General features: G+C 34.5%; 1 protein-coding gene across 1 annotated transcript in view; it reads right to left on the bottom strand.

Annotated features, from left to right (window-relative positions):
- GRID2 (glutamate ionotropic receptor delta type subunit 2) overlaps positions 1-26,171 on the bottom strand; it is a 1,499,636-nt gene that overhangs the window by 687,081 nt on the left and 786,384 nt on the right. Inside the window, exon 3 of the mRNA XM_017959328.3 lies at positions 15,913-16,197. Coding sequence (XP_017814817.1) covers positions 15,913-16,197 — 285 coding nt within the window. The remainder of the gene's footprint in view (positions 1-15,912; positions 16,198-26,171) is intronic.

Here is a 26,171-nt window from a genome sequence, read left to right as displayed (position 1 = left end):
GATGGATATCCCAACTATCCTGATTTGATTACATGAATTTATCAAATTATCATATGTACCCTGAAAATATGATATATACATGTCATATGTATCAATGTTAAAAATTTAATAAATAAAACAAATAAATCTCTTTCAAGTCTTTGCTTACCACGTGCCAAGCACTGTGAGAGGTACTTGGAAGAGAATGTTGAGCAAAACAATAAACAATTCTTGCCCTCATGGACTATATTATCTATACCATCTGATGATACCACAAACTGTATTACAGATAGAAGTATCCTGCAATACTAGTCATTTTTCAAAGTACAGGTGCAATTTAACAAAATTTAGTGGCATTCTCTGGAATACATCAAAATAGTAATTCTCAGTCTGATTATTGTTTTGAAATATCACTTTTAAAATAATAAATTCAATAGGAAAAGAGATATGTCACTAAGTTTTTGTGTCTGATTTGTCTCCTCTATTCATTTCTTCCTCCTCTGTGTAGATTAGGCACATTTAATTTTTTTAATCATGTAATACATTTTAAGACCCCACTTGGAGTAGAAAAAGGCTTCAGCACTGTATTCAGCCAGTCTTGGTGTTTCTGAAATTATGACAGAATGCCAAGCATTAAAATTAATATTTGAAACCTCGGACTTTTTTAAAAATAAAGAGTATGTCATACTGCTGGATACATGAGATACATCACTGAACTGAAGAGACTTTTCCCAACATGTGAATAGCAAAACATACTTTATAAATGGCTTGCTTCCTGAGAAAATAAAACTTTTAACCATAAGCCATTTAAAAAATCTTGCTTAGAAAAAACCTCACTTCAAAAAGAATTTGAGTCATTTATGATTTTGTTGGCATTTGTGCTGCATTTTTACTTTGTACTTAAAACATAATGATAATTATATGGTATACTAGATTTTTGAAGTGACAAGTTCTGGCAACAGTGGACCATCACTGAGACTGAATTTCTATTTGATAATAACTTGTGATCTGAGCATGAGATCACAATATTTCACTATAAGAGGCATCTTTACAGTGATACTGATCAATATTTGTTAAGAACATTTTACTGATGAATAAATCCAAAGTGGTAGAATATATAAATTTTACCTGCTTAACATCATATATACTAATGCAAAGGAAATAGTTCAATAAGTTGTTTGGATTAATTATATGCTTATTGATGCACATTGAAGTAAATGAGACAACTGAAAGCTGGAAAGTAGCCAAATGAGTAATAAACAGATTTAAGACTGCCTAGAGAGAAAGTCAGTAATATTATAGTCATCAGACATTTGAAAACACTCTCTGGGTAATCATAAACATTTGCAATCAATTAAGAGGAATGTGTCCATTTCATGGGTCTTGATTAAACCTACAGCAAGACTACACAGAATAAACATTGTGATTCTTAGGAATGCATTCATGAGGATGGTCCTTCAATGTTCATTTCAAAAGGACATGTGGCAATTAAATTGTAAGTAAAGAGTGATACGGTGAAGAGTGGTGCTTAAGTAGCTTAGATCACTAGACTATGTACTGACTCCAGTTTGAAAACATTAAATCAATGTTTTCAGTATGCAGAGGAGCCCATACATAACCCTCTGATTCATTCCTAAAGTTGATTTTTTTCTTTGTTTTTGTGTATATGGGTAACAAAAAGTGTACATATCTACCCAGCATACTGGATTTAGTCATTTCTATGCCCTTTTGTCAATACTTATTATGCATATCTAGGTCTCTGATTTTCAGAAACAGTTTAACAAATTACAGTGAAGATTTATATAAGGTCAACAACCTTGTTGTAGAATAGTAAAGGCTATCCTGAAACTGTAAGAAAATAACAGAAAGGCTAAGACCATAAAATAATTTTTAGCTGACCAAAACTAAATGAAACAAAAAAATATAAACTAAACTTTCAAAGGGTATGTTTTAAAAGTGATTTAAAAATAATGAATTATAATATAACAATTATAATTTTCTTAATTATTCTTGTAAGTAAGATTGCTTTCAAACCAAAAAAGGAAGTACATGTGTCTATGTATGCCTACCCTTCACCTTTCTACCAAAGAGTCATCATGTAAATCAGGGTGGTAACTCGGAGCCCTCCATATACTTGACCAAATTATTTGGTTTAAGAATGGAAAAGGACCCAAACAACATGTAATATTTGATGTATCGATAAAAATCCCTATGTATAATATATCATATATATGTGTGTATATATATACACGCACACACACATACACACACACAGGGAATTATCTTTTCTTTCTTTAATACAATCCTCTGTCAGGATAGGCTTTAAGTCACCAGGGTCTGCTAACTTGATTCAGAATGAACCAACACATGAATAGAAGTAGAGATGAGGATATGGTTAAGAGAATAACTATTTTCATTAAGTTCATGTATCTGCATCATTATCATGATAAACTGTTTAGTTCCCTGTCACTGAAGTATCCCTCCAATCTCTACAACTGAATCCATTCTAATAGATCTACCACTATATCCATCCCAGTATTGGGTTGTTATTGTTACTAGGCAAGGAAACTTAAAGAACTCAAGTAGCTCATTTGATGAGGAGCACATTGTCAACCTTACTGTTTGCTTCATTCTAGTAAATCAGTTCTACTCAGGTTTTCCAGCCCTGAAATTTAATTTTTCCCTCATCAGTACTCTCAAAAGAAAATAATTCCATTAAAACAATTTACCTACTATTTTTCTATTCTAAGGAGCACCTCCTCTTATAACTTTCTGGTTTCTGTATTATTTCTGTTGCAAGACTCTTTTATTATGGCATCTAGCCATTGTCAGATATATCTGTCTTAATTCTTTGCTTAGACCTCTCTGACGGTGAGTCTACCTGGAACGACTGCCAATTGCCTTTTACGAGCCTCTTTCAATACCATAATCCACCTGTTTGACAATGCCTCCTCTTGGAAGGCATTTGGTTGAAATCATGACCAGCATGTTAAGCCAATTGAGAACAATGCAAAACTGGAAGGGTTGGTCAGTATCATTAACACAATGAAGATAAAACATAAAATTGAAATTATGATAAAGAAAGCACAGTACAAGTGTTTTGTATTTATAAAGAGTTAAATATCTCACATCTCTCTACAGCAACAAGACAACACGAGGCATATTTTGTAATCAGTAAATATGTCAGGTCTTATCTTCTTATACAGAGAGATGGAAAAACCAGAATAGCTAGGGATAAAGGCACTCAGAAAGGTGAGGTATCTGAAATTAACATCAAATTCAAAAATGGTAAATTGCTTGCGGTGCTTAAGCAGTAGACATCTAGGGTAAGTTTAGAGAGGTATGATTTTATTGACTTCTTGATAAACGATTATAAGCAAAACAGATTACTTATATTATTCCAGAAAATGACTCATTTTTATCAATGTGTGTGTTTTCAGTTTCATGTAAACTTTTTGACAACTAGAAATGTTCAATGTCTAAAAGTGAAAAAAGCTGCATCAAAAAGTAATGAATTCTGCATTGCTTGGAGTGTTCTGGCAGGGGAAACAGAACTGTCAATCAGAGATGTGGAAGAGGAGACCTGTTGAAATTTATTGTTTCCAGATGCCTTATCAAGGAACAAAGCTGGCTTATCAGAAGCGCCTGTGAAGTTTTAAATATATATATGTTGCCATGCACCCTGCAAAAATTTTGATTGAATGGTTTTGGAATGAGGCCCAGGCATTCCAATTATTAAAAAACTCTCCTAGAGATTCTAATATACTTTAAAATTTGGGTTCTCAGTGGCCACCAAATTAAATTCTCACCTTTTGTTTATGACTCAGTAATCTCTAAGTCATTATGATTCAATTATGTGTTTAGTTTAAAATTATGATATTTGTGTAAATTGCTTTTTTTTCTTTATCCTTTCCTTTACCGTTTTTGTCTTAAAATATTTGATGGGTTGTTCTATATTGTAATTTTTACTGAAGTTTAATTTACATATAATAAATAGATCTCACATGCTTAAAGGATTGTTTATTGTATTCCACTGTTACTGTCACTCAAAACAAGATAATGGATATTTCCATTACCACTAAAAGTTATTTCGTGTCACTTTCCAGACAATCTACCCCAGACAAATAGATGTGACCACTGTCTGATTTTGATCACTATAGCTTAGTTTTGTACTTACTGGACTTAAAATATATGGAATCATACAGTATTACTCATTTTTAAATGTCAGGCTTTTCTCATTTAACACAGTGTTTCTTCATATTTCAAGAGCTCATTACTTATTTTGCTCAATAATATTCTCCTGTACCAAAATTCATTTAACCATCCTCAAAATGATGGGCATTAGAGTTGCTTCCAGTTTTGGATATGAGGAATAATGCTGCTATGAATATTCTTGTACAAGAATTCATGTGGCTATACATTCTCATTTTTCTGGAGTGAAATGGGTGGGGTATACGAGGTAAGTAGATATTTAACTTGGTAAAAAATTGCCAAACAGCTCTCCAAAGCGACTGTAGGTTTTACATTCTAACCAGCAAAGTATCAGAGGTGCAATTGTATTGCCAATCTTTGCCTTCAGCCAATCTAGTGGGTACAGATTGGCATCTCCTTGTAATTTAAATTTGCACTTTTCTATGGACTAATAAAGTTGCACAGTTTATTTGCCACTTATATATCTTCTTATGTGAATGGTCTGGACAAGGCTTTCATCCATTTAAAATTGTTTTTGGTTTCATACTGTTGCTTTGTAAGAGTTTTTAAATATGTGTATTCTCTGAACCCTTTACATATTGCACATATTTATATGTTTTAGAATTTATTGCTCAGTTTGTAGTTTGTCTATTTCTTAATGTTGTATGTCAATGAGCAGAACATTTTAATTTTGCGAAAGTCCAAAATGTTTTTGTACCTGAGAAATCTTTATATATCCTGAAGTCATGAAGATAATCTCTTGTTTTCCTCTAAAAGATTTCTAATTCTAACATTTTAGTTTAAGTCTGTGATCAATCTTGAGTTAATTTTTGTGTGTGGTTAGAGATAAAAGTTATTTTTGTTTTCATTCCATACAGGCACCCAGTTGGTTCAGCAATATTGTTTAAACATTTCACCACTGAATTGATTGGCATGTCGGTTAATAACCAGCCCCACTCTGTGTGGGTTGATTTCTGGACTCCTAATGATGTCCCATGAATCTATTTGTCAATCCTTACGCCAATATCAAAAAAGCCTTGAAGTCAGGTAAAATATTTCATCCAATTTTTTTCTTTGTTCTTTCAATTGTTGTGCCTTTATAAGATCTCTACACAATGTTGGGATCAGCTTATCAATTTCTTCAAAAGGCTCTAAAAACAATTTAAAAATTTAAGATTTTTGATTATTATATTAAATCTATAAATCAATTTATGAAAAATGGATATCTTAAGACTAAAATTTGAAAACCATGAACATATATCTCTCCATTATTTAGTTCTTCTTTAAATACTCTGGGTCAATATTTCATAATTTTTAGTGTAAATGTCTTGTAACATTTTGCAGATTTCTGGGTATTTGATATTATGTTTTATTTCAGGTTTTAATTTTTTATTGCTATTATAAAGAAATATAATTACTTTCAAATATAGGTTATAAGCTTACTAATTAACTTAAAAGTTTTAGATTTCATAGGATTTTCTATGTACATTATTATGTATTGAGAAATAAAGACATTTTTGCTTCTTCCTTTTCAAATTCTTTGTGTTTTATTCTTTGCTTTATTTCAGTGTTAGAATTTCCAGTAGAATATTTTGTGTGTGTGGAGGATATGTATTATTTTTAATTTCTGATACTGGCAAATTTTGTTTTCTATATTTTTTAAAAATAGTCTTCCTGGAGTTGAACAATGAGAATACATGGACACAAGCAGGGGAACATCATAAACCGGGACCTGTCAGGGTGTGGAGGGCTAGGGGAGGGATAGCATTAGGAGAAATACCTGATGTAGATGACAGGTTGATGGGTGCAGCAAACCACCATGGCACATGTATACCTATGTAACAAATCTGCACGTTCTGCACATGTATCCCAGAACTTGAAGTATAATAAAAAAAATTTTTTTAATGGTCTTGCTAGTGGTTTATCAAAATCTTTCCTAAAAATTAATAATTTTAGACTTTGTTAACTTTCTCTGTTTTTCTGTTTTCTGTTTTATTTATCTCTACTTATTTTTTTCTTACACTTTGTGTTTAATATAGTCTCATTTTGCTATATTCTAGAGGTGAAGTTTAGTTTCTTGCTATTTAAGCTTTTCTTTTTTCAAATACCAACATCAATTTGATTAATTAATTTATTTATTTGTAGTTACTAATGCTTAGGGCTCAGTGAATTGATGTCTTTAATTCAATTTTGGCTAATTATCAGTCATTTTCTCTTCACATTTGTCTTTGTTTTCCCATCTTCACTCTTTTCTACATAGATACTAATTAGGTTTAATCTTAGTGTAAGTAGGAGTCCTGTTTCTTATGCATGTAAATGTAACTGTGATGAAGACTGATGTTTAGAATTCCTTCCCACAATCATCTATGCACACACTCTCCAGATACTAATTCAATATAGAACCTTCAGATTGTGGCCTTTCATTAAAATTATATTACCTATTTATGGTATTGATTTTCTTCAGCTGTTAATTTCTCATTATCAGTGAAGAGTTATTCTGGTTACATTAGTAAGACTGCATTAAAACTATGCAGAGAGAATATTGGACTGAGCGCCATAGTTAACAAAACAAAATCAAAATAAAAAGTGACTTTTTTTTAGTCTCTTGGCTTTAATCTCCACATGTATATAAAATGTATTTCAAAATTTTCCAGGTGTCCTTAAAATATTTATTTATTTTTTTCATGGAAAGTTAAAAAGCAGGTAAAAGTAGTATTTAAAACATATTGCACTCCTTGAGAAGGCAGGATGAAAATCAGCTTGCTTTTCAAGTCATGAAGTATAAATTCAACTAGCATTTATTCCAACCAATTTTTAAATAACCTTAATAGAAAGCAAATTAACACCCTTTATTTCCTGAAGCAAGTGCCACTCAAGGTTTTAACACAAACACAATCACTCTTCAACACTTGGAAATATTTGAAGGTTTTTTTTTTTATATATATAATACTCATACAGAGATATTCCTTCAACTATCAAAGTTAGAAAAATAAAAAGTGAAAGAATCAATCTGAGCTGAAATAAACGTGTTACCCATGAAGATATAGAGCTTGGGGTAGACCAAAACCAGATTTGCTTGGTTGAACTTGATAGTAGCTACTTGAAACTGAAAGTGCCTTGCTTATTGCTGTACAGTAGGTCTCTGGATCCACATCCCTTTCTTTTCCTTTCCCCTTTTACCTGGCATCAGCTGCCTTAACAAGAAGGATTCTTGCCATAAGAGAGACTAAACACCCTAGGCACGTATCAATCTTCTGATAAAACTTGGGGAAGGGAGGGACTCAGACTTCTATGGCTTTGTTGGATATAGCACCTATCCAGCCCTGGGGGAAGAGGGGAAAATGCTCAGATTCAACTATTTGGTGGGGGTCTCAGTGCGGGAGGGAAAGATACGTGACATGTAGGTGGCTCCCTTTATAACAACTTAATATACTGTTGTTGCTTCCTACATTGAGTATATAATTGGAATTCATGTGTTATATGTTTCTACTTTCCTACTTCATAAATATTCAAGGAGATTTTCCTTATTGGGAATAATGTCGCATACAGACATGCTTCTTTTCTTCCCAAAAAGAGATGCCTAGCACTGTGTTGGACTCTGGGAATGTCTGACTCTGACTAATGACTATGCCAGTTGGGAGCTCTGCTGAAGAGAGGGATCTCCTCCTAGAGACTCACTTTGGGATTTTGGACTTGGAGCTCCCCAAATATGGCTACCCGGTACATCCATTTTCAAAAGCAGCTATTAGCTTTCTAATGGACTCTTACTGAAACTGAAAGCCTGATCTATGAATGACCTGACATTCCTATCTGGAGGAGGGTCACTTCCAATTCAACAACTAGTAATATGTGCAGGGTCCAACAAGCATGCAAATCAAAATCAAATTCTTCCTTTAGGATACTTTACCTCCTAAAGCTAAGTGCTGGCTGGACAGGGTCTTGAGATGCAGAAGTTCCATAAACAAATGGTGATGGCTTTGCTGAAGTGAAATCTGAAAGCGTTCACTGTAGTTTGCTTAGGTCATTCAAGTTCAGCACCTGCTATGCAGTACTGAAAATGGACATGCTTACTCTGCTAAGTGGGCAGAACCTAAGCCTGTTCTCATAGCCCTGTACAATACTCACCTCCATGGCACTTTCTCTCTCTCTCTCTCTCTATATATATATATATATATACACACACACACACACGTAAACACATACACATATGTGTGTGTGTATATATATGTGTATATATACACATTGTGAGTGCTGATCTGTTGCCAACAGCTTAGTGGTTTGGTATGCCACTTAGAGAACTACAGAGTAGTAACACTATAGACACCACACTTTGGAACTGTGAATTGTGGAATTATATCAAGGCTGCATCAGGGTTACTCATGGAGAAACCCACAGTAAAAGTCCATTAACTGATCAGATCAATTGGACTCGAGCTGATTACTGGAACAGACACAGATTGCCACCATTGCTGCCTGACTTGATCTACCATTTACTGGGTCTACCATCACAGACAGGACACAAAGCAAGTAATTTCTGTTCCCAGGGCCTGCACTGTATGTAATACTTGTGATTCCTGCTAAAAGTTGACTCCTTGTCTCCTAGTAGGGAAAGTCAAAGACGGTTGTCCACTCCCACTGCAAGCACATTGACTATTTTGGCCTCTGATCACTTCCTAGGACTGCCTGAAAATGTTGGAGATACTTTTTTAGGTCATGTTATTATTGTTTCAGTCTGATCCACTGATGTAGGCACTTCTTTAGAAGCTCTTGAAATTAATCTGTATCATGTTTTCAGCTTACTGGACCATTTGCAGCCTGATAAATGTATGCAAAAGATGCTCAACAATGGCCTGGTAATCAAGGAACTTACTGTCCACCATCAACAGACTTCCAGTGTTGTTTAGTATTGAAACAATCTCCTCAAATGCTGACTTCAAAAGATGTCCAGTTTTATCTTCTTCACCTTTTCCTGGTTCATACACCTTAGTGAGGCAGCTTGTTCACTTTATGAATATGTTCCAAGAAAGAAATAATATCATCTTGGGTGATTTCTGTGCAATGATCAACATGAATGTCGTGTGGGATTACCTATACCTACTTCTAATTTCAAAATTTTATTATAACGTTTTCTGGGCAAAACACTTCTTTCTTTTTCCCCAGAGCAGCCTGTGTGGCAGCCTTGCCTAAATGGAGCTTATGGGATTTGGACTCAATTATGTTTCAGTCTCCTGGAGTTTCTTGTTTTATTGATATGATTCTGGATCATAAGGATAATGAGCACTTTGTGAGGACGCAGCTTGTTCATGCAGGCCAAAGTGAGGGACACAATCAGTCTCTGGAAGTTTTATAAAAATGTCCTTGTAGCTCTTGCACCATTTTTTATGAAAAGTCTATGTGCAAACAGGAAATAATTGAGAAAAAAGATGACATCACAGTTATTAGGATGAAATACATCAATTTTCTGGAGGTAGAGGGAGAGCACCAAATGAGAAGGAAACATTCACAGACCCCAACAATTACGGGGAAAGGACAGATATTAATGATATTTGTCTTTCAAAATGACTTCTGGAGTATTCTCCATGAAACAAAACTCCCTGGTACAGAACATCCAAACTAGGATAAGTGTCTTAGACTTCACTGACTGTTGGACTTGCCTTTTCTTACCAGATGGCTCTATTCATGACTTGATCGCCATTCCTTTATTCTTATGAGTAAGTCTACTGGAAATAGCAGACGATGCACCTGCCACCCCTTTGCAGAATGCTTGTAAGTACCTCTAAATACCTTCTCTACCACTATTCTCACCCATTACATTGGATGGTAAGAAAGCTACTAAACTGGTGGCATAAAACAAGGATTGGTAAATAATCCTTAAAAGGCTAGATAATAATATGTCAGGGTTATTTAGGTTATATTGCTTTTGTTACAAGTGCAGGACTCTGCTACTGTAGCTGAAAAGCAACCAAACAACAGGCAAATATATGACCATGGCTGAGTTCCAATGGAATTTTATTTACAAAAAGAGATTTCAAACCCAACAGTAGTTTGCTGACCCCTGGAGTAGACAATGAGGACGGACCTAATCAACTACCCACACAAAGTCTCTCCTAAACAAGAACTGGACTGAATTATTCTACTAATAGAGAACACTGGGCATTACCAGAGGACGAGGAGGTCACATAGGAGGTAGTATTTGTTTGTATTCCACCCCAGGGGTTCCTGAAATTGGGCGTAACCCTTCCCTCCACCAACTCAGGCAAACCAGCCCCACTTCCAGTACTATAATTTTTGTATGGAGATTACCACCCTTCTGAAGACACATGATTGAACATTAGGGTAGGCATGAGAAATTTTCAATTGTTTAAGTAAAGATCAGCAGAAGAACATACAGTACACTAATGAGATCTCTCCAAAGTGAGGCTACCCTTATTTATTTACGGGAGCTACGTGGAGCAACATCTGTGAATCCTGTGGGCAGTTTATCCTACTATGGAATTCATCCATTACAAAGTTTTCCCTGAATTTCACTGAAGCAATCAATGGCACCACTTCAGTTCTGGAATTCATTCAGGTCAGCTTCAACTCACTGGCCAGGGTATTTGCAGATGATAGGTTTTGCCTATGGGCAAAGGTGGAATCTTTGTAACCACAAATAAATCCTTTTGTATCTAAATTAATGCTTCTGGCCAAGTGGAAAGGTTTATGCGGAAATTTAAGGAGAAAGCTACCTGGCTTTTTAAAGTAAACTTCAGTGGTTCATAGGATTTGTTCAACTGGCTGTGTCCAGGACCCTGGTGGGCATGGTTGCGATCAATCCTAATCATTCAAGTCCTGTTTACCATCTCTTTAAATAAATACAGATGAGAAAAGCTGAATGGATTTGATCCCAATTCTTACCTTTCAGATTAACTAGAGGAGTGGCAATCTCATGGGGGAAATTTGCTATTAGCCCACAATGTTGTAGCAAGAACATGAATATTATATTATTGGGAGACAATTCTCCATAGGTCTCCTGTGTTACTACACATTTTGAAAACAGGAGTTCTTATTAGGGAACAGGACACATGGGTTCCCTAAGCTCAGGGTTTCTTAGCTGCCATTTAAGCCCATTACACATACGGTATTCACTTGAAGTGCTCCACGTTGCATTGTGGAACTTGAGGGCAAGAGAAACAGACATTACTATGAGGGTCATGCTGCTTGCTGTACCATGAGTAATAAAGTCTCTCTATGCAATCTGAAAGCCTAGTATTTCCCACCAGCATCCATGAAACGGATGCAGCTAACTTGTTAGCTTGTAAATAGGGTAAAATTCCCAACTTTTCACAATTTCTGACAGCATTACATCACAAAAGTTAGCTGTAAGATATCCCAGGACTATAGTTTTTCAGCCGGGAATGTTGCACTCTCAAGTTTGGTATTCTATTTGCAAAGAAAAAAGAATAGTTATTGAGCCAGGCTGGTAAACGAAGCTTGTGAGCCATCAGAGTTTACCTTAAACAGCCAGGTGGCTTTCTCGAATTTCTGCATAAACCTTTACTGTGCCAGAAGCATTAATCGGACAACGAAAGGATTTATTTGAGGTTGCAACATTTCTACTTTTGCCCACAAGGAGAAGGCAGCTATTTCTGCTACAGAGAGGTCAGCCTATTTTGTCCCAATGACTTTCTCATTTCCATGCTTTCAACAACAAGTAAACCTTCCTAATTGACATACAGTATTTTCCCTTGGTGTTAGTATGCTGGAATTCTGAGGGCTTGAAGTCTCTCTACTGAAAATGATTCTATGTAATTTATACATTTACTTTTTATTTCACAATCTGTTGGAAATTATTCCAACAGATATAGGTTATTTTTATATCTATAATGTTAAAATACTGTCATGGTTGAAAGCAAGGACAGGAAGAGATCTTTCATATTTGAATTGGGGTTTCTCCACTTACTGGAAGTTACCTGACCTCCCACTACCTCAGCTTTTTCATTTGGAAATAATAATAATAATAATAATAATAATAATAACTACTACAGAGGGCTAGTATGAGGATTAAATGAGATAATACATATAAAGCACTTAGAAGAGAGGCTGGATATAGTAAATATTCTCTATTAGATTAGCCCTTATTATATTCTTGGGTGATAGTTTATTGCAACTCCTTTATACTGATAAATGATTAAGGTTATAGGCTCTGTCAGACTTTAAGTCTCAGATCTGATACTTCCTAGTTATGTTTTTTGTGAACAAGTTACCTATCAGTTGTTCCCGTCTCCCCATTTGTAAAATTGTGACAGTAGTGTCCTTACTTCATAGGGCTACCGAGAAGATCCAATGATATGATATCTTGTTCTAGTGTTTGACAAATTAAAGTGCTCAGAGATATTATTTTTAATATGGTAATTGCTGCAATATTTGATCACACTTTCTATTGGTGGGGGGGCTGTTTCTCACATATTTTTGCCTCTTAAAATACTATTAGCTTCCATAATCAAGATTGAAGTCATTCCATAAAGTCTTTAATCACTGGTGCCAAAATTAAACACTTCGTTACACACCAGTAGCCCTGAGTTTACATCATTCATAACACTTAACCCACTATTTTCTCTATTAAGAAAGACACACCTTTTGTTAATTGTAAGCTTGTTAAAGACTAAGACTACGTTTTGAATACTTTTTATCTCATAGGTTGCATTGCACTGAGCAAGTGAGCAATGGATATTTCCCGAAGGACATATTTTTAAAAGCTGAATGCTTCCTAACCTATTTTCAAGCCTTTTAAAAATGTGTCCTGAATCAATCCATTCAAATAAAGTTTCCACATTTTTTTTCATCTTTTCATCCATTGACTTAGAATCAAAGATATCAATTTTCTTTGTTAAGAAATTTAAAGTAGACATTTGTATTTTGCCCTTAATTATAATTAACTGCTTTTGAGAAGGAGGTTTATCTAAGTAACTTGATATAGAAGTCTAAATCTTTTTAAAAAGTATGTACTTTTTCTAAACAAAATACATTTTCAATAACATTTGGCCCCATAAAGCTGCCTAATTCCATGCATAGATGATAGTTAATCTATTTCTTAATGAAAGCAATTCTTGATAACCAACATAAAAGTGACATACAATTCCGATGTTTGAACTTAAAATGATGACATTGATGAATGGATATGTAAATACAAGCAGCCCTCTTCAAAGTACAAGGTATTTGGATAGCTTGATGTTTATTTTGGACTCTATTCCAATGCTTTACTTGCAAGATTAATTGTAAGTATTAAAGGGAATTTTTCTTTCATTAAACAAGGGTATTACTGAAATAATGATAGAAGCAGAAATATTTTTCATAAATCATTAAGCTAAATAAGTGAAAAAGCAAGTTTATCCCAAGAATAAAAGAAAATTCCTAAAGCAAACCTCAGATCTAACAGATGACCTAGTCATATATTACATGATTATTCCATCTTATTTACTCAAATAAAAACTTAGGAGAAAAGAATAAGAAATTTCAAATATGTATAAAAGATTCTGTATATGTATTTATTTAGTATATATTTTCAAAATATAGTTATCTCACCCATAATAAAAATGTCTTCTTTTATACAAATTACCTGACTATAATCTATGTAGGACTTGGAAACAAGCTAACAAGGAATTTTCTTTCTTCATGGTCATTTATAATGAATGAGTAATATCCTTGTTTGAATGTTGATAAAATGCCTTAATCAAAAATCCCTTTTCTGTTCCAAATCCCAGCACTTTGGGAGGCCGAGGTCGGTGGATCATGATGTCAGGAAATCGAGACCATCCTGCCTAACACAGTGAAACCCTGTCTCTACTAAAAATACGAAAAAAAAAAAAAAAAAAAAAAATAGCTGGGTGTGGCAGCATGTGCCTGTAGTCCCAGCTACTCAGGAGGCTGAGGCAGAAGAATCTCTTGAACCCGGGAGGCGGAGGTTGCAGTGAGTCGAAATCGCACCACTGCACTCCAGCCTGGGTGGCAGAGGGAAACTCCCATCAAAAAAAAAAATTAAAAAGTCACTTTCATAGTACTAACTGAAAATTGTTTTCCCCCCTTAAGTAAAGAGTCCCTGTTTTTAAATTTATTATTTCAATATATGTTTGATCAGAGACTATAAGAATACCATTTAAGTTACAAAGGCCACAAATAATCTGACTGTAAGAAAATCAACAAAGTCTTATTCAGCATGTTGATTCCAAAGAGTTTACTATGTTCTCTAAATAATCCTATTAGTGAATTTCAGGCTTGTGTTGAGTTCAATCCTTACTTTAACTGATGAGCCAATTATTTTTAATATCATTTTTGTTTATTTTATTCATTTCGGTCTCTTAGACTTTGGTCTGTGACCCCTCAATAATGTGAATTAAGCAACAAAAATGAGGATTTCCGTCTTGGAGACAAAGGAGTTGTTTCCAGAGAGTGCCACAGACTTTGGCTGAAGCCTACCCACCAAGTTTAATGGGACTCTGGCTGCCAAAACCCCATGCAACCCTTGAATATTCAGGGCTCAATGTAACTGCCACTTGCTCTCCCTCCCTGGGAGTCCACAGGAGCTCTTTCTTATTTGTTGCTTCCTAGATTTCTGCCAACTTGTTTGTTCTCAATTCTATTGATGGCACTTTCTGGCCGACTCTTGTATAACTGTTCTCCAATATTGTTCACATTGCTGGGTAGCTTAGGACAAGAAGGCATTTTAAAGATGTTTATTTACTTATTTGCAAAGAAAAATAAGTTACGCTACAGAGAGTGAAATCCTCTCTGACTTTCTTTTCAGAAAATTGTAAAAACTGAACCCATCCCGATTGAACATAAAATTTTTCCAAGACTCCTTCTCAAGATGTAACCTCTAAGAAAACACATGTTTCAAAATATGCATTCTTTATCAAGATCTGTTCATTTCCCCTCATTTGGTCATACTCATCTCTATTTTATTTCTGCCACAAGTAAGAGGGAATCTATAGGTTAAGATATCTGGGATCAGACAGTTAGAAAAAAGGTAGATAAATTCAGAAAAAATAAATGTAAACAAAAATGTTATTTGTTTAGTTTTTAATGAAGCACCAGTAAGTATACTGAGACAAAGCATTTTATTCTCAAATGATGGTAAATTTAGGGACAATACTTTGTGTTTTACCTTGGAAGATTAAAGAAATTGTTTTTATACTACTTAGTATTTTTGTGAGATTTCCTACTGCAGACAACATATAATATGGAGTGTATGGTGACATAATTTTAGTGACTCCAAGGAGTTAAGTACTGAGTGGGTATTAAAGTCTACACAAGGGTGTAAGCAAGATCTGTCAGATTTCATTTAACCAATTAATAGAAAGGGGTAAATTTTCAGTGTTCTAGGGTTATCCAATATGATCTTCTGCATTATAGGGAGGTATAAATATTTTTTTGAAAGAGAAGAAAGATTGTGTTGTTTTTATGACTAAATTACCATTATTTGAAAAATCAAGATGTGTTGGAGTCAGATTCTCTCTAGAAACATTTGTAAACTCAGCATTAAGTAGGTATAGGTATTTACAATTAAAGTTGACTTTATACCAAACTGTTGGACTTAAATACCTTAACACAATTTTCAGTTGCTGCTAGGTTTATAAGAAGAATATGACAAGACAAGAAAACCCAAATAACAGTGAGTAAGATCCTTGAAACGTTTAAGATTTAATGAAATTGCTTCTCATGCAAATATCAGCTTACAAAACCCACACAAATTATAAACACTTACCATATTCACTGTCATAGAATATAATGAATTTCTGCCAGGCATACTCTGTGACCACTCTTAGGATAACGTCATTCAGGTAGACAGGTGGGCGAACTGAGAGAGTGTAGTCATCATTCCTGTTGCTCCGGGTGAGTCCACAGCCACTCCTTGGGGTCCCAGCTGTTGAGCGCTGAATGAAGAGGTGGGGGATATGCATGGCGTCTGCCAAAGACTGGAGGGATCCTGCTGACGTGCAGCCAATGGAGCTGACCAGGGCCAAGATGCCTTGATTCATAAGTTCACAGGCTGCAAGAAAGCACAGTAATATTCAAAATGTCAATGGGTTTCACATATTTTCCCTTTTTAAGAAGCAGTGGATGGATAAAGCTTACAGATTTTTTTATATAGCTACGCAAATGTTTTAGAAAGGAACATTCTATGTGAGGAGATCCTCAAATTACAAAGCGCTATTGGTATTCCAAGATTTCTGCTCTTATTAGTTATGTGACCTTGTGCAAATCATTTGGCTTCTCTTGGCTCAGTTTCATCATCTGTAACGAGGGTAAAACAGCATGAATATTGCAGGATTATTGCAAGGATTAGAGAAAACACAGTGTCTGTTATTTGCCTCTCACATGATAGATATTCAATTTGTGGTAGATAAACTTTTATAATTATCAATTTATAATTCAGAGAAAAGATAATTCCCCACTGAATGCATAATACAAGGTTTCAAAAAGTAGATAATATGTAAACTGTTGAATAAACAGAAAGATGAAGGTTTGGAGGAAAGCATTTCTGGCCACAGAAAACAGAATGATTCTGGTATCTAAAAACTTGATGACATTTCCCCTTTCCATAAATTGGAGAAACAAAAATGTTTTTGTTATTTTCCTTGACAGTAAGAAAGCTTATTGTCAAATCAAATCAATTCAAATACTACATGGTAGCCAGTGTCTCATTCTGGTTCCCAGATCAACAATTTATAATTCCTACTATATGATAACGATCTATTATTTCACTTTATTCTATGTGCATACCTCAAAAATGTACTTAAAACTACATCAAATATAAATTAGAAGTAATTGTAAAGAAATTGCATACACAGAAAAAAGAGTTAAGAGGTAATATTTCATAATGACAATCTTTGAAGATAAAAAATAAAAATAAATTCAAAAATAAGTGCAGAAGGAGTCAATGAAAAAAAGTTTTCATTTTAGAAGCTCATTTCTTGTAACTGGTTCAGCCTTATTTAGATTTTAGGCATTCTAGGTATGACATTCTTAAGATTCAAAATTTATTATAGATTGTTTTACATAGTTCTTTAAAAACTTAAAGGAAAACTTAATAGTAAGTTCTTGTATATAATGAACTGGCCAGTTAATGAAGGCTGATTTAAAGTGCAAGCTTAAAAGTGCAGTACTAATGATAAGCATATCATCACTAAATAAATTTATTATTATTAATGCTAAGCCAACCAATACATGCAAAATAAATGAACAATTATTAGAGACATATCTGTCAAGCATTGCGTCATTAAAGAGATTATATTGGTTTCCAATAAATGTGAAAGCATCAAGGATTGATTTTTTTTTTCTTTTTTTTTCTGAGATGGAGTCTCCCTCTGTTGCCCAGGCTGGAGTGCAGTGGCACGATCTTGGCTCACTGCAACCACCGCCTCCTGGGTTCAAGTGATTCTCCTGCCTCAGCCTCCTGAATAGCTGGGATTACAGGCCTGTGCCACCACGCCCTGCTGATTTTCTTGTGTGTTTTTAGTAGAGACAGGGTTTCACCATGTGGGTCAGGCTGGTCTCGAACTCCTGACCTTGTTATCTGCCTGCCTCGGCCTCCCACAGTGCTGAGATTACAGGTGTGAGCCAACTCATCTGGCCCAGATGGATGCTTCTTAGACCATAACATTATGAGGTCTAATTTCAGCAAAAATTACATGTTCTAGTCTTGTTCACGAATTCAATTTTCATAGAAAATAATGTAAGTTTATGCTTAGAAGTTCAATGATTAATGCAAAAAGAGTAGTCAAATTTTTATTTCAATACTTTGGTATATATGACCATTAATGATTCATATAAGCAAATAGAAAGTCACTTTTTAGAAGAGATTTTGGTTTGTAGCATTTAAAATCAAATTAAGAAAAGTGCCTTAAGGGGTACACAGTTGGAGACAATCTTTACACTCCTTATAGGTAATTAAGTAAATATAATATTTTACATACTTCTACCACAAAACTTATACAGTTATAAACATTGAAATTTGGGGAAAAATTTACTTTCAGTATTATATTCTGTCACATATAACATGGCAGGAAAATTGTCTGTTTTAATCTTCAGATTTAGAAAGATATATACCAAAATCAAAAGTCATATATGAATCTTGCTTAGTAGATAAATTTGCTTTAGCATAAAATCTTGTTTCTTCCAATCCACTGTTACTTCCTATTAATCCCCATTAGTAAGAACACAAACTAAGCAGATACTAAAACCGGTTGTTTTGTATAAACAAGTTTGTTTTTGGATTACTATTTGGTATTACCTATTGTGCTATTCATATTAGCAAGAATAACTGAAAATGTCCTATAAAATCAAAATCGGAATAATCAAAAATTGCAGCCAGGAAACATATAATGTCAGGCCTAAAAGATAATTTAGTGATCATGCAGTCCAAGGATGGGAAATTGGCTTTACTTGCTGTGCTTTTGATGACTTGTTGGTAAACTGGCATCCTGGAACACTATTTTGAGAGTTTGAGACTCAATAAGAAAAATTACCAAAATCATTTTGTCAGGTTTCTCATAGAAAGAGACTGGGAGAGGGGTGGCCTGCAAGTTATACATGTGCATGCCTCTGATAGGGCCCAACCCTTTATTGTCAAGAAATCACATACGCCCCCACTGAAAAAACAAAACAGATGACCTAGCTCTCTAACCCATCATCCTTTTCACCACAACAAGCAAACAATGGAGAGTCTGGTATTTGTATCCTCAAAATTTTGCATAGCAAAGTAAATATAAAGCTCTAAATAGGGGAAAGCTCAATTTGAGATTGTTTTGTTGTGAAGTTTGTCAAAAGGAGGTAGTCCCACTGAAGAGGAAAGGAAGACCTCACACAGCTACAATGAATTGGGACTGGATGACTCAAAACAAAACCGCAGTTGTGCACATATAAGAACAGGCCTCGGCCGGGCGCGGTGGCTCAAGCCTGTAATCCCAGCACTTTGGGAGACCGAGGCGGGTGGATCACGAGGTCAGGAGATCGAGACTATCCTGGCTAACATGGTGAAACCCCGTCTCTACTAAAAATACAAAAAAACTAGCCGGGCGTGGTGGCGGGCGCCTGTAGTCTCAGCTACTTGGGAGGCTGAGGCGGGAGAATGGCGTGAACCCGGGAGGCGGAGCTTGCAGTGAGCCGAGATCACGCCACTGCACTCCAGCCTGGGAGCACAGCGAGACTCCGTCTCAAAAAAAAAAAAAAAAAAAAAAGAACAGGCCTCCACAGCAACCTGCCATTTCCCCTTCAAGGCTGTATTTGATGCCTGTTTTGCCCCATTTTATCAAAACAAAACGTTGGTTGAAGCATGGAAGATAGAAATTGATTTGCTCTGGATCTATATGGCCCTAGATGAAGGTTAGTATAAAAAATAGACGATAATTCATGGCAGCTGAAGGGAGATTTCAGGGAATAAAAGGCTGCAATAAGAACACAAGCCACGCTTAATAAAGCAGACTACCTTTTGCAAGAATTTCATGTCTTGACAATTCAAATACTTCATTATTATGAGTTGTAGTTTCATAGAATGCATAGCCAGTTCATTTGATATAGTATGAGAACTGAATTTGGAAAATCAGAACGTGTGTGTGTTTATCCACTATTTTAAATTAAAATAATCTAAACCTAGGACATTCCAATGGCATATTTATTATTATTTCGAGCCTTGTGATTTATTTATACTATATATTCACGTATACACAAACATCTATACATACAGACCATATTGAAAAGTTTGCTGGTTTTGTGACTCCAGTTGTTTGAGATTCTATCACTATCAAAGATGTTTGGAGCCTGCACTAACTGCCAAAAGCACAACTATTATTTTTATTATTTTTAATAGCAATTGCAACACTTTTACCATTTGTGGTCACTCTGCAGTTATGGAATTTAATTCTGCTCTATAAATGTATACATTTATGCTAAGATATATTCATGTACACTATCGTTTTCATTTCTTAAGCTAAATATTTTTGAGTCTTTGTTTTTTTACTAAGTAAAATAAAATTTAAAATAAAATGCATAAAGAGTTAAAAAATTTATTACCTCTTACTGAATACTCAATGAGAACTCAGTGAAATATTTTTTGGTAGCATCATCCTTTTTGAACACATATGTTCTTTGTGATTTTTTTTTCTGACTTATTTATATTTACCAGTTTGTCCTCACATAACTTCCTCTGGTGATTTTAAGTCACATCAGGATTTTAGCTCATCACATTCATACACTGCTGTGGTTTGAATTGTCCCCCAAAGTAGAGGTATTGAAAACTCGACCCCCAATGTGGTGGTGTTGGGAGGTGAAACCTAATGGGATATGTTTGGGTCATGGAGGCACTACCTCTTTGAATGAATTAATGCTATTATGGTGGGAGTGGGCTCCTTATCAAAAGACAGTTTAGCCTCCCCTTGCCTTTCTGTTGCCCTCTCTTTGCCCTTCCTCCATAGGATGAGCAAGAAGGCCTTCTCCAGATGCCAGTGTATTGATCTGGACTTCCCAGCCTCTTGAACTGTGAGAAAATAGTTTCTGTTCATTATAAATTACCCAGTCTCAGGTATTCTGTTATAGCAGCACAGAAGTGATTAAGACATATTTATTCATCAATATAAATATCAACTTTCAGTCATATCCCAGGAACTTCTCTGGAGATCAGAGAATGTATATGACAGGTTCTATCCTCAAAGAGCTCCCAGTCTGTCCACCATAGTCTTTCCAAAATCTGCCCTGCATCACAATCAGAAGTGGAGATTAAAAATACATATAGAGATGATTAAGTCTACTCCTAGACTTTCTAGTGTATTCAGTCCAGGGTGGCAGTCATGTATTTGCATTATGAAATGTTACCTGAATAGTTCCGATGTGTAACCCTTTCTGAGAAACATTAGCCTGGCGGATTGTAACTGCAATGCTCTTTGAAGTAATTGTTGCTGAACATCTAATATTTGTTGCTTTTGTACTATTTTTTCAATAATTTTCAGTTATCCTCAACAATGACCATAACTGGGCAGTGGAACTTCACTACTTGTGTATTCTTTCCATGATGACTAAATGTAATCTAATTTCTTTTTTTTCTGTTTATTTTATTAATGAATCACAAATATAGTATTTATGATTGCTTTTTTAATCTTCCACCAAAAAGCTTCAGACATTTGCTTTTATACTTCTAGGAATACAGTAACACAAAACAATTTCAGCTTACCCAGACATTTAGAATTCTTTGCAAATATGAATTTTAGCAACCATCTGAGATGTGACATTTAAAAGATGGTCTATATTCGGGACATCATCAATGTAGTTTGCCAGAAATAAAATCATCTGGAACAAATTCTTCCAAATAAAGCTTGTCTTTATATATAAATAGTGTTACAAGGTCCAAGTTAATCATAATTATCCACTTAGGAAATGAAAATACAGAAACAAATTGTAATTAAAAATTGTTAAGATTTTATTCCTTCTTACAAAATAAAAGTGCTAAAATGGTTGATTACCAGCCACCAAGTGAACTCAGTTGAGTAATTTTCAGTCAATGACTTTTTCACTCATTAAAAGCCAACATGAACCTTTAATTATAATTAGTGATCCAAACCTGAGAAGAATTAAACATTTACCCTGACACATATTATAAGTCACCTTATTTTTCAATTTATATCTCATAACAACCCTGTGTGGAAAAGCTATTATTATTCCAACTTTCAAGTAAGAAAATTCTGACTCAGTGACATTAAATGCATTGTCCATCATACTGCCAGTGAATCCCTAACACTAGTAAATGTCAGAGTTGGGGTTCAAACCTGGCTTAGATTAGAATGTCTGGGCCATGAAGAACTACAAAATAAATCATTGTTTTTAAACATAAAGGCCCATATGAAAAATTTGGAGGGTTTTTAACTCTCTTTTATTATAAAATTCAGAAAAATTCAGCCTCCTAGATATAAAAAAGAAAAAAGAAAAGAAAGGAAAGAAGAAGAATCTTTAATAGTATTCTCTTTAAAAAAAAAAATTAGTTTGGGATTAAAATATTGATTATAGTTTCAGCTCCAAATAATTTCAGCTCCATATGTATATAAAGGGAAGTTTCAACAAGGCTGCAAAATGGGACTGAGAAGAACCTAGAAAGTATTGAGTACACTTTTAATTATACCTAAAGTGATTCTACCATCACTGATGTAATAAAAATGATAATGATGAAATATTACTTTATTTTTATTTTGTTTGGAGTTTACAGAATGGTTTCACATACATTTTATCATGTGATCAGCATGGCTAGAGTGAATATTTTCCTATTCCCCTTTATTCAAAACTAAATTGAGGCTTATTTTTACATTGTTATTAAGTAGTAGAGACAAGGCTGGAACACATATTTTTTGATATTTACTATGTATATTTATATATAATTTATATATTTTCATGTTTTATAAAATTTATACATAAAATTTAAAATACAAGACAAAAATTAGTAAATGTACTAAATATAATTATATAATTACAAAAATTAGTAAATATACTAAATATGATTATTTAGTATATAGAGTATATAAATATGCTTATATTTAGTATATTTACTAAATATAAATATTTTACTAATATAATTATATTTAGTATATTTATAGTTTTTCAATGATATATTTCATGGTTTCTGATTTAAGGAAATTCAGATCAATCTTGTAGCTTTCTATCTTTTTATGTTAGTAACAATTCTTCAAAGAACACACATATATGTGCATATATATATATATATCTTTATATCATATAAGTAAAATGTACTTTTGTATCAGGCAAGTACCAGGTACTTAGGGTGCAAGATGGCCCAAAATAGGCAAGAGTATAATGGGTAAGACAGAAGATATTCATATGAATGTATAATGATGTACTGAGTAGGTCCCAGGCCAAAAGAGAACATTATTCTATGATGGCCCAAAAACAGTTTTCCACTAGAGATTGGGGAAGCCTTTGCTACAGAAGTGAACATAGAGCTGCAATTTGAAGGATAAGTGGGAATTAATTAAGTGGATGGAACTTACCTTGATGAAAAAGAGTAAAGAAAATGTTTCCAAAAGAGGAAATAGAATGTGCAAAGATCCCGTGACACAGAGATAATGAAATACCAGAAAGGCAGAAAGAGGAGCTAAGTGGCTGGAGTTCGAAGAGCATGGTAGAGAGTGGTGCAAGGTGAGACTGGCAGGAGAGGCAAGAAATATGATCTATGATGGAGCTTGTCTTTTTGTTATTAATATGAAGGAGACCTTTACATGCCTTAGTGCCACCATTTATCCACATTTATATAACTGCCTTTAGTCTTGTATTTTATATTTATGAGTTATGTAGCTTTTCATAAATTTTAAAACTATATACAATGAAATTGTCAGTCTTTTGGGATTGTTTTGGTTCACACTGAGTTTAGAAAGGCCTTTTTCCAACGGCCTGCAGATTTATACAATTATCGCTTTATCTAAAACAACACCTTATCTGTCCTATACTTAATAACTGATTGGCAGCTGATAGAAGATATAGCAATTGAACTTTAGGAAACTCGGGGAGTGCAGAATGTCATATTTGGTCATTATAGGTAAAATTTAATCTTCACCTATATGGCCATAATCATAACAAGCAAAGAGTGAGGATTAAACATAATTGTGGCAAGAATGATAATCCAGATATTATATGTCTGTCTTTAAAATATTTTAATCATTTTGTAGAAATTCTATTTATTAAAATTATTGTTCCTTATAATAGAAAACATCTTGGATTTAAAACTGATTATTTCTGGATGAACGACAGAATATTTAATATATTCCAGAAAATTATATCCCATAAAAATAAGAATAAAATCTTGAGAAAGATGTGGGGAAGTGTGTTTATGTTTGTGAAAGACAAAGATAGAGAATGACAAAATAATATTTTACATTGCTTTCTCAGTTACTGCTATCTATCTAGAATATCACAATCCAATCTCAGAAGTCATCTTCAATTATTTCTTCACTTTTGTTTCCCATGTTCCTCCACCTCAACTTGGGTTATCACGTGTTAATTTTACTCCTAATGTTTCTCAAAACTATTCTTTTTTGAAATACCTATTTCCGGTTCCTTAAATCAAATGATATCACCACACACTCAATTACCAAAACTGTCTTTAAGCTGGCTTGATTTTACAGCACTTTCTCTAATCATCTATACTGTAAGCAATCATACCTATTTTTGAATCTCATTATGTCATTCCCATGTTTTGAAGGTCATCAACAAAAGACTGAGGGATGGCTACATACTAGAAGAGACTAAACAGGAATGACACTTTAATGAAATATTGGATCTTAGGCAAAAATCCTGAAACAGATAAAAAACACATTAATAAAGAAGTTGGGCCAAAGCAGGTGGATCACCTGAGGTCAGGAGTTCAAGACCAGCCTGACCAACATGGTGAAACCCTGTCTCTACTAAAAATGCAAAAATTAGCCTGGCGTGGTGGCTCATGCCTGTAATCCCAGCTACTTGGGAGGCTGAGGCAGGAGAATTGCTTGAACACTGGAGGCAGAGGTTGCAGTGAACCGAGATTGCACCACTGCACTCCAGCCTGAGTGACAGAGAAAGACTCTGTCTTTAAAAAAAAAAAAGAGGTTGGTGAATTTTGCTGTTCTTGATAATTTCACTTCCATTATATAAGATATGTTAACGTTAGGAAAAGTGTGAAGAATATAAGGGAATTATTTTTACCACTGTCACATTTTTCTGAAAATTTAAAACCAATTTAAAATAAAAATTTGAAAACATAAAACTTCCAATGTCATCATACAACTTCTGCAAGTGAAAATCAAACTCTTAGCATGGCATACAGAATTCTTTATACCTGACACTGATTCACATTTTCATGCTCATTTCTAGATCCTATTCCTTGCTATTGTATCTTCCTGCCATTCCACACACTCCCCTACCACCATGCTATTTTAATTACCTTATTTCTTCAGCAGCCTATGTGCTTATAAAAAGAGATAACTGCTCACGCCTGTAATCCCAGCACCAGGCCGAGGAGGGCGGATCACGAGGTCAGATCGATACCATCCTGGCTAACACGGTGAAACCCCGTCTCTACTAAAAACACAGAAAATTAGCCGGGCGTGGTGGCGGGCGCCCGTGGTCCCAGCTACACAGGAGACTGAGGCAGAAGAATGGAGTGAACCCGGGAGGCGGAGCTTGCAGTGAGCCGTGATGCACCACTGCACTCCAGCCTGGGCGACAGAGCGAGACTCCAAACAAACAAAAGAGATAACTTTGTCTTCCTAATACTGAGGATTCCAGTTCATAAGCATGGTACACAACTTATTTATTTAGCTTTTTAAATAATTTATTTAAGCAATATCTTGCATTATTCAGTGTACAGATCTCGCACCTTTGTCAATTTATTCCTAAGTATTTTATCCTTTTGTATTCTGGTGTAAGTGGTACTTTTATTTTAGTTTCCACATTTCATTGCCAGAAATTACAGAAATATATAAGATTGTGTGTATTGATCTTATATCATGAAACCTTAAACTCACTTCTTCTAGTTTCCTTTTCTGTAGGCTTTTCTGCAGAGAGAATCATGTCATCTGCAAATAAAGCCCGTTTTACTGCTTCCTTTCCAATCTGTATGCCTTTTATTTCTTTTCCATGCCTTATTGCACTAGCTGGTACCACCAGTCCAATTTTGAATAGATATAGTAATAGCAGCCACCTTTCCCCTTTTCCTCATTTTTAGGGAAAAATTTTCAGTCTTTCACAATTGAAAATAATGTAACCTGAAGGTTTTTGGACTATGCTCTTTATGAGTTTGAGGCAGTCCCCTTTTATTGCTGAGAACAGAGTTTGCTCAGGAATAGAGTTGTTCAGAGTTACCAGGAATGGATGTTAGATTTTATTGTAAGTTTTTTCTGCATCTATTGAGATAACCATATGGTTTTTCTTTTTTAGTCTGCTAATATGGGCAATTACATTGATTGATTTCTGAATGTTAAATTATCCTTGCAA

Source organism: Papio anubis, chromosome 3 (assembly GCF_008728515.1).
Source record: "Papio anubis isolate 15944 chromosome 3, Panubis1.0, whole genome shotgun sequence".
NCBI classification, from domain to species: Eukaryota; Metazoa; Chordata; class Mammalia; order Primates; family Cercopithecidae; genus Papio; species Papio anubis.
This window is presented reverse-complemented; position numbering and strand designations above follow the sequence as displayed.